Here is a 12,950-nt window from a genome sequence, read left to right on the forward strand (position 1 = left end):
TGGGCGCTCGCGAGCACCCTGCGCTGGGCGCTCGCGAGCACCCTGCGCTGGGCGCTCGCGACGCGCGCGCCGCTCGACGCGGGACGGGGTATTCCCCACGTGCGGCGGCTCACCGCTTCCGGGAACGGGAAGGAATGTAGCTGGGCAAGGGCGACGCGCAGCCGCTGCAAGCTTTCGGCCGCTGCAAGCTTTCCGCCCCCGCAGTGTCGCTCTTGTCATGCAGTGTATCGTGCCTGTCCGATGGGTACAAGTTGTAGTGGGACATCCCCGGTATGTGTGAACAGTACAACGGTAGACGGCGACGGTTGACGACCTTTTCTGCTCGTTCCGCACGCCGCATGTCGCAATTTCACTTAATTCTCGCCATCCCTCTCATCAGTGCTGCACTGGACGGTACTACAGTATACTGTAATGCCGTGTACAGAAACGGTACCGTACACGCAAGCCACCATACGCATGCCACCACAATCCTGCTGCACTAGATCTCCCGCGATACCGAACCCTTAGCTTGGTTCAGCTTCCATTATATCGCCCCGAGAATAATGTCCGCGTGCACCTTCCCACTCCCACCACAGCATCTTCCACCAAATCCCTTCTCCCGCGGAAACCCCTCCCCCCTTCCGTCCATGCATCCATGCCGGACGACTCCAACTCCTGGCGCATCCGCGTCCACCATGCGCTGCGCTGCGCGGTCGGTGCGGCGGCCATCGCGGCCATCGCCCTAACCACGGGCGTCACCTCCGGCTGCATCCCGTCCCTTCTCTTCTTCATCAGCACCATCGCGGGCACACCCGAGAACCTGCAGGGCTTCCAGCTGCGCTCGGCCTGCTTCACCTACGTGGGCGCGCTGTTTGGCGTCCTGTCTTATGCCGCCGTCGCGGCCGTCACCTCCGGCTCCAACATCGCCACCTTCTTCGCCGCCGTCCCTGTCATCTTCTTCTTCTCCTCCCTGCGCGCCGAGAAGGACCTCACGCCCATGCCGGCCGTGGCCAACGTCTACTTGGGCTTCCTGCTCATCTCTCGCTTCTCCCACGCGCGCCGCGACATCCCGCGCTTCCTGGCCAGCTTCGTCGCGGAGGCCTCCATCGCCTGGGCCATGGCCAACCTCGTCAACTTCATCGTCCCGACCGACCGTGCCGGCCCCATCGGCCGCCGCATCGTCGCCCACGAGCTGCGCCGCATGGGCGCTGTCATCTCGGACGTCGGCACGCGCACCTTCGCCTCGCCCGCCCCGCACCCCGCCGCCCGCTCCCTCCCCTCCGCCGCTAACATCTCCGACAGCTTCCGCAAACCCAACGACTTTACTCTCTTCCTCGCCGAGGGCCTGGAGGAGAACGCCGCCAACGCCGGCCTCGCCGACGATGACTTCGTCTTCCTCACCCGCAACTTGCCCAACAACGCTCGCATCACAAGCGGACGCTCGCACATCCGTAGCAGCGACATGATCCGCACTACAGAGCACTCGCTGCTCTTCATGAAGGACCTCCGCCCTTTCGGACATACTCGGGTCAGCGACTATGCCAGCCTCGCGCGCGCCGCGCAGCTGTTCGACGCTTCCGCGTACGAGCCGCAGCTCCTGCCCGAGGCCGCTAGCCACTGGAGGAATGTCCGCGCGTGGAAACAGGTCATCCATAATATGCAGGCCGTCGTTAACAAAGTATCCTCCCTGGAATCTATCGTGTGCATGGGCAAGCGCGGAAGCCACGTCCGATTCTCGGAGCAGTTTCTGGTCCGCTTTTTCGGCGAGGCGTATCTTCCCTTGTGGATGTCCCACTTTGCCTCCTTGGCCGCTTCCTGCTCCAAGATGTCTTCCGTCATGTGTCGGGCAACTTGCGACGAATTGTTCTCCCTCTCTACTGCCAATCAAGGGAGCAGCAGCACTGACGAGGCAAAAAGCTCCCAAAATGATAAGGTCCTGGACTGGGCGATTGACCCGAGGAGGTGGAATGCGAGGAGAGAAGATATGTACTTTGGTTTCCTGCTGCGGTACCGCCTGGCCTTGCGAAGCGTCGCTCGGGAAGGGATAAAGGGGACTCAGCTTGAAAGCGACGATGACCGGCGAGGAACCATGGAGACTCCAAATAATCTTCGCGGTGGGAATGGTCTAGAGAGTGATAACGATCTGAAAGCCAAGCCTATACGACGAAGTTTTTCAATATCTGACTTGAAGTCTTTCTCTCAATCCCCGAAAAAGTTCGATTCAGATGCTTTTGAAGCTAATTCCGCAGCGGTAAAATCAAAGGTGGAGGTGCAAGCTTTATCGTACTTTGCGCTGACAAGCCATGCTTTATCTGAAGAAATAAGCCATGTACAGCAAGCAATGGTTGAGTTGGCAGCCACATCCGACGCCCGAGGTCTGCTGGCCCCGTTTTACTTCGTAGTAAGTGGTTTGCCACCGCTGTGGCGTCGGATCAAGGCGTTGGCTAAAGGCAATGTGCGGGGGTGGGAAATCAAATTTGCGTGTACTCATTCAATGCTGTTGACATCCATTCTTGCGCTCTCGTTGTTTCTCCCAATTTCCAGGATCGAGGAATCTGAAATTGCTTGGGTTTACACCTCAGCTGCTCTTGCCGCCCAGTTAAGTGCAGAACCAACGCTTTTCATCGGTACTATACGTGTTCTTGCGACAATAACTGGGGCTGGCATCGGGTTTGGGTTCACTTCTATCCTCGACGCAATGGGCCGCTCAGACCATTCAGCCATTCAATACCTTGCAATTCCATACATGTTTATCATGACCATCGTGTGCCTGCTGCTTGTTCCGCCCGCATATCGGTATGCAGCTTTTCTCGTAATTGCGACAAACGCCATCATTATTTTCTGTCCAAGATCTACCCCCGAATGCACACGAGTGCTAGAAAAGCAGAGCGAGAGTTGCTTTCCCGATTGGAAGTACGCTCTATCACGAAGTACTAACGTAGCCCTTGGTGTCGTGTTTGCTATGTTTTTTCATCTCATCTTCTGGCCGAGGTATGCAAATCAGGTCGCTCTTCGGTACCTTTCAGCCGCTTTCCTTAGTTCCTCGAGACTATTTGGGAAACTCCATCGCACGTACTTTTCGTATGGTCTCCCTAGCGGAAGCGGGTCCCCAGACCTTGAACCTTCCACAAGCTATGCACGGGGCGACTTGCTCCTCAATGAAGATGTGTACCAAAAAGATCAGAGTGTCTTGGACGAAATCATATCAAAAGTGGGCTGCCCCCTGGCTGATGCTATGCTGCTTGTGAAGTCAGAAGCTGACGTCTGGCAAGCGGGACCATTCCGTTTAGATCCACTGATCCCGCGCGTACTGTCTGACTTTGTGGCGCTGTCGGTAAGCCTTGTGGAGATGGCATCACTATTGGGCCGTCGGCCCATCTACTCTTCGTCATATGGCCGTTCTGTGTTTGAGCATTTCATTCATCCAATGTTAGGCGTGTACGAAACAATTCAGATTTCTCTGAACAATCTGGTCGGCATCACCGACCGCACGGTCGCGGGCAACAAAGAACAAGAGACACGCGAAAACTCATTCGACCTGCACCACGCAATCACGCATCTCGCACGAATTCGAGGCAAGCTCCGACGGGATGCGGCAAAGCGCTCCTTCGAGTTCCAAAAGTTCAGCGCGATTCAACTCACACGTCGCAAGCCGTGCCGTTTCTCCCGACATGGGAACGCAGCCGACGACTCGTACGTGGACCTAGTCTTCCAGGACCTTGGCCTCGCTAAGCAAACCCGAGATGCGTCATACCCACGTGCCCGATCCCACAACGAAACGAACCGTGCGTGTAAGACTGATGAGCAGCGCTTGTGCGTAGACGACGTGGTGTTGTACGATGCGTTTACGTTCATCACGGACACCTGTCTCAGCGCGTTTGTGCGCATCGCGGTGGCGGTGCTGATCGACTCGGAGGCGAACCTGAAGCGAATGAAAGAACGGCGCCAAGAAGAGAAGAGCCTCTTCGCAAAATTCAAGCGGAGTCTAGCGTCCCGAGGTGTCCGACGAGGACACCAGGACGCGCCCTGATACTGAAAAGACCAACCCAAGGGATAAGTTTCAAGTTTCAGTGTGCTCGTTTTCGGGGAACATGGCAAGGACGTGGTTGATGAGCGGGTCGTTCCCGGCCTCAATCCTGCATTCGGGCGGCACTTCGCAGTACAACTCCTCTTCAGTGTCTTCCGGAAAGAAGGGGTTGTACTCGATCTTTTTTTCCCAGTTGCGGACGCAATCCGAAGGCTGAGTCGGGGATTGCCGCTGGGGATGGGGCTTGTTTCGGCGCAGGCCAGGCTGTTCGGCAAGCCCATGCGCGACACCATCGCCTTGATCGGACAGGCTTTCTCCCCTCACCACGGCGGAAAATGCCTTTAACGGGGGCTCATCCTCCTCGGCGCGGGTGGGGACGATGGCGTGCGGGACGTATGGTTGCAGATCGGCGGCTTGCGGATGCGCGGGCTTGTCGTGCTTGGCGCGGGCGACCGTGGGCTTGCGCGTGCGGAACATGCTAGCCGTGTCCTCGTTGCGCGGGAAGGACATTGTGAGAAGGAGGAAAGTGCGAGAGAATAAGACGGCGCGGGGTGACGGGGGTTGGGATGGGGAGGTTGGTGATGTAGAGGAGGGCTGGTGCGTCGGAGGGGTCGAGTAGGGGTCGAGTACGAGATGTGCACTAGACGGGATTTTTAAATTTTTGAGGGGGGAAGTGTGGGCGTCTGGTTTTGGCAGAAAATAAACAGAAAGAATATTTGAAATATGGATGTGCCGGATGGGTTGGGTACGATTCATTTCCCGCCAAAATGGAGGCTTGCAATGACTTGTTCCAATCATGTCCCATGTTTGCTGCACCTGCATCAACAGATCAGGTCGTCTACACGTGTACTGCACTAGGGCATTACAGTGCAGTTCACAGTGCACTCCCAGTATAGCTTAACAAGACCCGCGATTCATTAGGCCTTTCTATCAATTTGCACTTGGCTGCAAAAAGCCGTACTCAATACAGTAAGCGATGTCATGTAACAGATTGAGAGCTCAAATTCCAGAAATTATCTGAATCACGATAACCAACAAATGGCACTCATACATGTGTTACACGTACCGAAAGCATAGGAATCACCGCAACTAGAACCGTTTTCAAAAAAACGCGGACAAACACAGAGAAGACACTGTGTTAGATAAAACGTTCAACTTTTACGTAATCCCTTACCATTCCTCGCCGCCATTCCCGAAACTCTTTCCCAATCTCGATATTTTTCTATGAATCCTCTCATCACTCCCCAGGGCGCAGCGAATGCGCTTCACTTGCTTGCAGAGGCCGCTGTAGACAGAGCAGCTGAGATACAGCAGCACAGCCGTGAGGAGGAATGGAGCGCATCCGACGAGGAGTCGGACTCGGCTTGCCCTATCATCGACGCATTCTACAGTGAGGCCGGCCCACCCATGTTTCTCCATATGACCAACTTCACAGCCCAGCAATTCAACCTTCTTTGGGAGGCCTCCGCCGATTTCATCCGAGACAATTGGAACACTGGACGGGGCCGAAAAACGTCGGTCGCAAACAAGGACATCCTTTTTATGACGCTTGCGTCTGTAAAGCATGGGGGAACATGGGAACGGTTAGCTTCAAAATTTGCTATGAAAGGACCAACTTTCGAGCGCCTGGTGCTACGATTTCTTGGTTTGATGGCGGACGAAATGTATCGGGTGTATGTAGAAAAAAATGATGACACTTTCCCAATGATGGCGTTAATGGAGAGGGGGCGTACTTTTAGACACTTTTCATTCGCACGGTACGCCACCGATGTTATCTTTCAGCAGAGCAACCGCCCTGTTGGGACGATGCAGGAAGGAAAGCATAACTATTCCGGGAAGCACAAATTGTATGGTCTGAAGACCGAGGTTTCTGTTTTGCCCACGGGGCTAGCAATTGGATGCAGTAAACACTATGGTGGTTCAGTGGCGGATATAGAATAATGAGCAGGATGAAAGTCTATCACAAGCAATGGCTCGAGAAAAAAGGAGATGAATCAAGTGTTGCTGGTGTCGGGCCGCTGAGAGATGACTTTCCAGGGAAATGGGCAGTACTCGCCGATAAGGGGTACCAAAGAGCTACTGAGATGTTGAAGGTTGTGCACCCCGTGAAGCGGACGAAGAACAGAGCCATTACGCGCGACGAGGAGCGATTCAATCGCAAGGTGTCGGGGAACCGAATTATTGTTGAAAACTGTTTTGGTCGGTTTTGTTCTCTGTGGACTGTTGTTGGGAGCAAGTTTCAGTGGGCTGAGGCGTCATACGATACTATTTTTTGTTTCTGTCTTGCAATGACTAATTTGCATGTCAAGTGGAACCCGCTGAGGGCTGGGGATCGGGACTTCTACGTGGGATGGAAGAATCGTCTCTACAAGCTAGGGGATGAGCGAGTGACGAAGCGCAGGCAAGGACAGGCGCTGTACAGGGAACGTCGTCGACAACGTTTGAATGTCCAGATGCGTGGTGCCAGTTCGGGAACGGAAACACAGGCTCCGTGAGAAACACTGATGTGTTGCAAGAACATAGCAGTGTTCTGTAAACAAAGTGCCATTTTGGATGTCAGACGTCGTTTTCCATTATAATTTGGCGGTTGTTGCATTGCTGTGTGGTCAGGATGTCGTCGTTTTTTTTTAAGTGCGGCTGCCTTTCCTTTATCAGCTGTGATCTACGCAAAAAGCGAGCTTTTGAGGCAAAGCCCTATTGCACTGCAATACGAAGGTGCTGTGCGGCAAGTACGGCAGAAAGCCGTGCCTTATATTGCCGTTTTTGGTCGTTTTTGGCCCTGGAGATATTCTGATTGGAATGCATTGCTGTATGGCTCGGAGTAGAACAATCGCATTCAGAGATTAATCAAGAGTAGCTGTCTACAGCTACCCTTGGGTACGCGCACCACAACACAGTCTGCTTCTTTATGCCGTGCCAGTGTACTTTGATGTCGCAACTTGATGTCACCAGCAAGTGGCTTAGTTTGCGGCGTGTTTCATGCCAGCAGTGGACATCCGCGGTCCACATGGACTTCCTACCTCGGACGCGTTGAAAGCTTGAGGTGGTGACGTCACCACCTCCAATGCAAAAAAAATGCTGGGTGTGCATGAACAGTTAATCCTTGAACACTTTAATACTCTGTACAAAAGCACAATCCTTTATTATCTATGCACTGTAGCGATGCGTATCAAGCGGGTGCAGCGCAACGCGTATGTAGTAGCAGTGCTATAGTACCGTAATGATGGGCTGGAATGGCATTCTCTTCCCTAGTTTCTTGACTGATAATTATAATCATCTGCCTCAATTACTCTTCCAGTCTGTTGCTGGAGCCAGCTCCTGGCCGCGCATCAAAATATGACTAATTGGCTCCCTACCTCTCGGAGAGGTGGCTAGAGTGATGCAGAAATGCTGTCTGTGGTTCCGTGAACTCCGATACACCCCGATCCCCGAGGGAGCGGGTGGCTGTCGGAGACTTTATTGCGTTGCGACTACGTTATGCCCTATTGGCTATGTCTTATTACTGTGTTGTGCCGTACTGTCGTCTGGATGTAACTACTGTTGTGTTGCAGTGTGCGTCTCGCGCACACCGTCCGATCGTCGCTTTTGTTTTCTGGATGTCACCACACTCCCCCTGACGCGAGTGGTGGTGGGCGCGAGTTGTTGTGGGGTAGGGGGGGTGGTAGGCGTAACTGTATGTGGGTTTTGTGCCGCTTGTACAGCGTTGTCTTGAGGGGGTTTGTTAGGATGACGGCGTACTGCTCCATCGTGGGGATTCTGCAAATTGTGATTTCTCCCTTTTGTACGATGTCGTGGAGGTAGTGGTAGCGGACATCTATGCACTTGCGGCGACGTATGGACCCATGCTTTTCGCCATTTGGGCCGCGGCGGTATTGTCGATGTGCATGGTGGGGCGGGCGCTTGTGATCCCAGTTTCTGTCATCAAGTTTTGCAGCCATGTCGTGAGTGTTGCAGCTTCGGTCGCCGCTATGTACTCTGCCTTGCAGGTACTCTTCGCCACGACTGGCTGCTGCTTCGCCAGCAATTGTACGGGGGCACCGTTGACCATGGTTAGCATTCCTGTGATTGACTTCCTGGTGATCTGGTCGTTCGCGTAGTCCGCGTCGGAGTACGCGTTGACTTTCACTCCTTTTTCCGTGTTTGATCGCATGAGTATGCCTTCGTTCTTCGTTTCTCTCAGATATTGTGCAACCCTCTGTACAAGTTTCCAGTGTCTGCGTGTTGGTTTCTTGAGTGCTCGGGCGAGGGCAGTGGTGGCGAATGCTATGTCGGGGCGGGTGCTGTCCATGATATATCGGATTTCTCCGACAGCTTTTTCGTATATCGCGGCGATCTCTTCACATTTTTCTTCGTTTGCTGCTGGGGGATCCATATCGATGCCTTCCAGATAGGGGGTTCTCTCGGTATTGCACTCTTGCTGGGAAAGGAGTTCCGCTGTAGTAGAACGCGGAACGTGGCCACGTGCTAAAACGAGGGTCGTTCGTGGGGTCGTGTACTAGGTAGCTAGGGGGAAGTGGTAGAGGCTTTCGGGCAACTGTAGAACCCGGGTGTGCTCGCGAACCACGGAGACTAGAAGCAAACGACGCGATGCTCTCGACCCAGCGGGGCTATCACACGGCCAGCGAACCGTGCGCGCGAGCGGGGAGGCAACACGCGACGTGGCCACGAGAGTCCTAGGGCGCGAGCGAGGAGAACGAGAGAGTGTGAATGAGAAGAAGTTAGTTAGTACTGCGCAAATCCAAGAACAAGAGTCGCGTCCTTGGTCCTTGGTTGCTTGTCCCCAAACCCACCCGGCGCAAGCGCCAACGACACTATATACTGTACTAGATCGCGGTCGAGATGTAACGGCTAGAGCTCACGAGGTCGCGTCATAATACACACTTGTACAAGCGCGGTAGTAGGTCCACGTGTGCGCGTGTCGAAAGCGAGCAAGGCTGGTGTAAATGGGCTTGGTACTGTACGTCGGGGTACTTGAGTTATCTAGATACACGTGTACACGAGTAGCGCGAAAAGGTTACTACAGTGGCACGGGTTTATACCACATGGCCCCCCCCTCAGACGTGGACGCCCCTGTCCACGCCAGGAAGGGTTGCCACGTGTGATTGTGGCTAGGGTGCAGGTACACGTAGAATGTGCGGGATACAGTGTCAGCTCGTGATAGCACGGTAGATGGCGTGATTATGAGCGCGGAATTTGTGCACGAAATGTTGTGGTCCTCTGTGTCACGTGTTTTTTCTCGATGTTTCAGATTTCCGGCGAAAACAATTTTTGCCCGAAATTTTGTGTATGGTAAGAAAATCTTGTCGCGCGACAAAAGGTCTTGATGATTTTTTCGTTTTGTGGTGAGGCAACGCACTGTACGCCTCCTACATATAAGGGACGCCGGTGTTCGTGCCATAAGCGTGGCGCCACCCTCGGCAATGCGCCATTATCACGAAAAACGAGCGAGCGTGGGTGGTGAGCCAGGTCTTGTGGCACGGCGTGGATCATGGTTCGAGGCAGTCGGGCAGGCGTGGGCTCATCGAGACGCACAACGGAGCAAGGTGAAGAAGGTCTCACGGGTGTCGAAGTCGCGGTCGTGCCAGGCGCGGAAGGGGAGATGACGAACCTTGGGCACACCGGTCCGGCACATCTCGGTGCCGCACCGGTTGCTGGCGTCGACGCGCTTTCATCCGTGGGCGTTGCACAAGATCGTGAGGCGAGGGCAGGAGATGTCGAGGATCCGTGGGCTCGCGCGCTGCGTGGAAAAATTCTTGAAGGCACGGAGAGGGGTGTTCGGGACGAGGGAGTTCAAGAACCGGAAGGCGTGTTTGGGATCTCAGACACGGGTGGGGAATTAATTCACGAAGACTTGGGGAACGGCTGGTCTCGGTACCCGAGGAAGTCCGGCTCGTTCTCGTGGGATGACTTGGTCAACACGGGAAGACGCGACGCGCAGCTAATTCACGCTTGCACGAGAGTCGAGGGCGCATGATCGAGGGCGGCGCGAGCCCGGTGGCTCTTTTCCTTTGCCACGGGATACCAGATTCCGGTGGGCTTGGTATCGGATCGAGTTTTCGCGGATTCAAGCCTTGACGCGTGGTACGTGACCGCGATGAATGACTACTTGCGTGGTGATCTGAACAAGCCTTCCATTACGTCGCCGAGGATGTGGAAATACTCGCTCCCCTCCGTGGACAGTTGGAGAGGCCGTGAACTCATTCACGAATATCGTTGCCCGTGGTCGTTGTCCGTGGGTTTCGGGTCGATTATCTCGTTTGCGGACTACGATGCTCTTCGCGTGGATGCGATTCCGGGTTCGAAGTACAAGGTATGCACGGTACAAGGGCGGCAGAAACTCACGCTTTTCCACGGATTTCCGGCTTGGTTGCCGCTCCCACAAGTGGCTCTTCGAGCATCTGGCGTTCACGGTATTGCCATCAAGAGGCCGGGAGTGCTGCACTACTTTGCTAGTGCTTGTGCTGGTCTTCACGATTTCACGGGGGTCGAGGGTGTCGGGAGGCGATTGGATTCGTGCTTGCGTCTAGAGTTGCTTCACGCCACTATGTGTGCCCTGCACCACGAGTTCATAAGCGCGGGTTGCGTGTGGATCGTGAGTGATGACTGTTTGGAATTCTTGGATTCTTTCGAATTCATCCCGCCTTTGAAGCACAAGTGCAGCGAATGGACCTCCGAGATTAGGCGGGATGATCTAGTCAAGTTGCTGAAACAGGCGCGGGATCTAGATACGAGTTACTTATTCTCACGGAGAGACTTTCCGTCTCAAGTGTCTGAGTCGTGGGCGTTTTCGTCAATGGATCTTTTGTGACCGCATCAAGTTACACGGGTTCGAGGCTGGGTGGTCTGCCTGTCAAGGATATGCGTGAGGGGCACTTGGGTTATACCCGTGGTTTTGGTCCTAGGTTCGTGGCCTTGAATTCTCGGGTGTCCGATGCCACACTCCGCGAGTCTAATGTGACTGGGCCGCTGCTGCAGGGTCTTGCCGCAAGGTCCGAGGGGTGGTCTGTTCTTGAGATCATTGAAACGGTTTTCAAGCGTGCGCGGGCTGCGGAATTCCGTGAATCGGAACTTCGTGAAGAACTCGGGCGTATCTCTCGTGATCTCTCTGACCAACGGCGCCGAGCGGACCTTTGGAGCACGGAAGTCGTGAAGTTGCGTGATTGTCGAGATCGCGGTTACACGGTGCCCTATGACTATGGGAAGAGAGTCCGGTATGACCCCGAAATCACGAGGTCGAGGGTGCAACCGACTCAGAGAGTGCTTAAGCACCCAATTGGGTACGAGAATCGCGATTACGGTGGTACAACAGCAAGACTTGAGGCCTCGTACGGGTCACTTCCGACGGATCTCTCCACGAACGCAGGCTCGTCTGCAATGGCTTCTCGTGCACCAATCCCGGATCCTTATGCATCTCGTTCTCGTATTCCCGCTGTTTATGAGAGTGCGGGTATTCACGATCCGTACGCTCGTTATCGTAGTATACCGGACCAGTACGTGACGCGTGAAGGTACTGCTGGGCAGTATAGGAACACGTATCCTCGAGGAGAGCAGGGCTAGCATCTTAATAGCTTAAGTCGCAGGGTCTTATCGAGGTAATTTGCACACGTCTAAATAAAGAGACGAGACAGAATGGTCTTGTGTCTTACTGCTTGGTTCGTGTTTGAGATATTTTCTTCGGTGAGTTATCTTGCTGCACCTAATACGTACTTCGGTCCAGGGCCCCCCCTCAGACTGCACGTCCCGGGCTGAAATAAAAATCAGGAAAGGGGCTACGGGTTATTTCCAGGGCTTGGTGTCTTCTTCGCTTGAGCGCGAGTAGTTCTTTTTTTGTGTTGACTTCGAGGAATCTTGGATAGCTTGAATTTCTTGGGGTATTGCTTTGGGTATCGGCGGTGTCTAGATAAATACGTCGCGATGGCCTCCTCCGGAATATCACTTCGGGGTTGCCACGTGGGTTCACCGTACCCGTACCACTTAATTTGAAACTCGACTGCTCCCGAATACAGTACTCTGTGGTCCAGAATTTCTTCCATGACATACTTCGGGCCTTCGATATTCCTTTCTTGAAGATCCTTTTCCGTCGCGGCGAGAGGTTCCGGCGGTGGTGCGTCAACCGGCGGAGGTGCGTATGTGACACGATTCGCGGAGACTCTCTCGATATTTCCATCGTGCTCGATCATGAGTGTTCGTGTGTCGTTTTTGATGACACGAAAGGGACCGAGGGCGTGATTTCCAAGTTTCGCACCCTTGGTGGTTCCATCTGTGGCGTCTAGATAGATGTACTGGCCTGCGCGTATATTCTTGGTAGTGGAACGCACGCGCTTGTCAAAGTCCTTCTTGTATCGAGCTTGTGTCTTGTGGAGACTCGTGCCAGCACTCTCGATTGCGCGCTGTAATTTCCAGAGGTAGTCTTCACGTTGGCTCTTGCTTGGGGCGATGGTACTATCCGCGGAGTGGTCGAGATGAAATGAAGGAGGAGGTCGGGAAAGCACGAGGTCGAAAGAAATGGTTCCCGTGGTCCTGTGCACGTGATTGTTATGTGCGTAGGTCAGAACCGTGGCGTACTTATCCCAATCATCTTGATGCTCGTTCACGTAATTTCTTAACATGGCGAGAATTGTGCGGTTGTACCGCTCGACCTGACAATTTGTCTCTGGATGATACGTGCTCGTGAAGATATTCGAGATCGCGAGAAGAGAACAGACGGATTGGAAGAATCTTGAAGCGAATTGCTTGCCATTGTCGGATATGACACTCTCAGGAGCGCCGTACTTGAATACCCAGTGTTCCTTGAATGCAACTTCAACCTTGTTCGCAGTTATAGAGCGCAGGGGCACGACTTGAGTTAATTTCGTGAAGCGGTCCGTGACAACCAAGAGAAACCTGCAGCCGCGCTTTGATTTTCGTGAGTCGTCCTAGAATGTCAATGCATAGGTTCGTGGGT

At 54.0% G+C, this 12,950-nt stretch overlaps 2 protein-coding genes across 2 annotated transcripts; one reads left to right on the forward strand and one right to left on the reverse strand.

Annotated features, from left to right (window-relative positions):
- Positions 1–2,068: 2,068 nt before the first annotated feature.
- Positions 2,069–4,009, forward strand: CHC_T00006838001 (hypothetical protein). The gene has a single exon (XM_005710094.1). The coding sequence runs from the start codon at positions 2,069–2,071 to the stop codon at positions 4,007–4,009; it is 1,941 nt and encodes a 646-aa protein (XP_005710151.1).
- Positions 4,010–4,039: 30 nt separating this feature from the next.
- Positions 4,040–4,828, reverse strand: CHC_T00006839001 (hypothetical protein). Its single transcript, XM_005710095.1, has one exon. It carries the CDS (start codon positions 4,826–4,828, stop codon positions 4,040–4,042), a length of 789 nt encoding a protein of 262 aa, XP_005710152.1.
- Positions 4,829–12,950: the final 8,122 nt, after the last annotated feature.

This window comes from Chondrus crispus, genomic scaffold (assembly GCF_000350225.1).
Source record: "Chondrus crispus Stackhouse genomic scaffold, scaffold_53, whole genome shotgun sequence".
Classification (NCBI taxonomy): domain Eukaryota; phylum Rhodophyta; class Florideophyceae; order Gigartinales; family Gigartinaceae; genus Chondrus; species Chondrus crispus.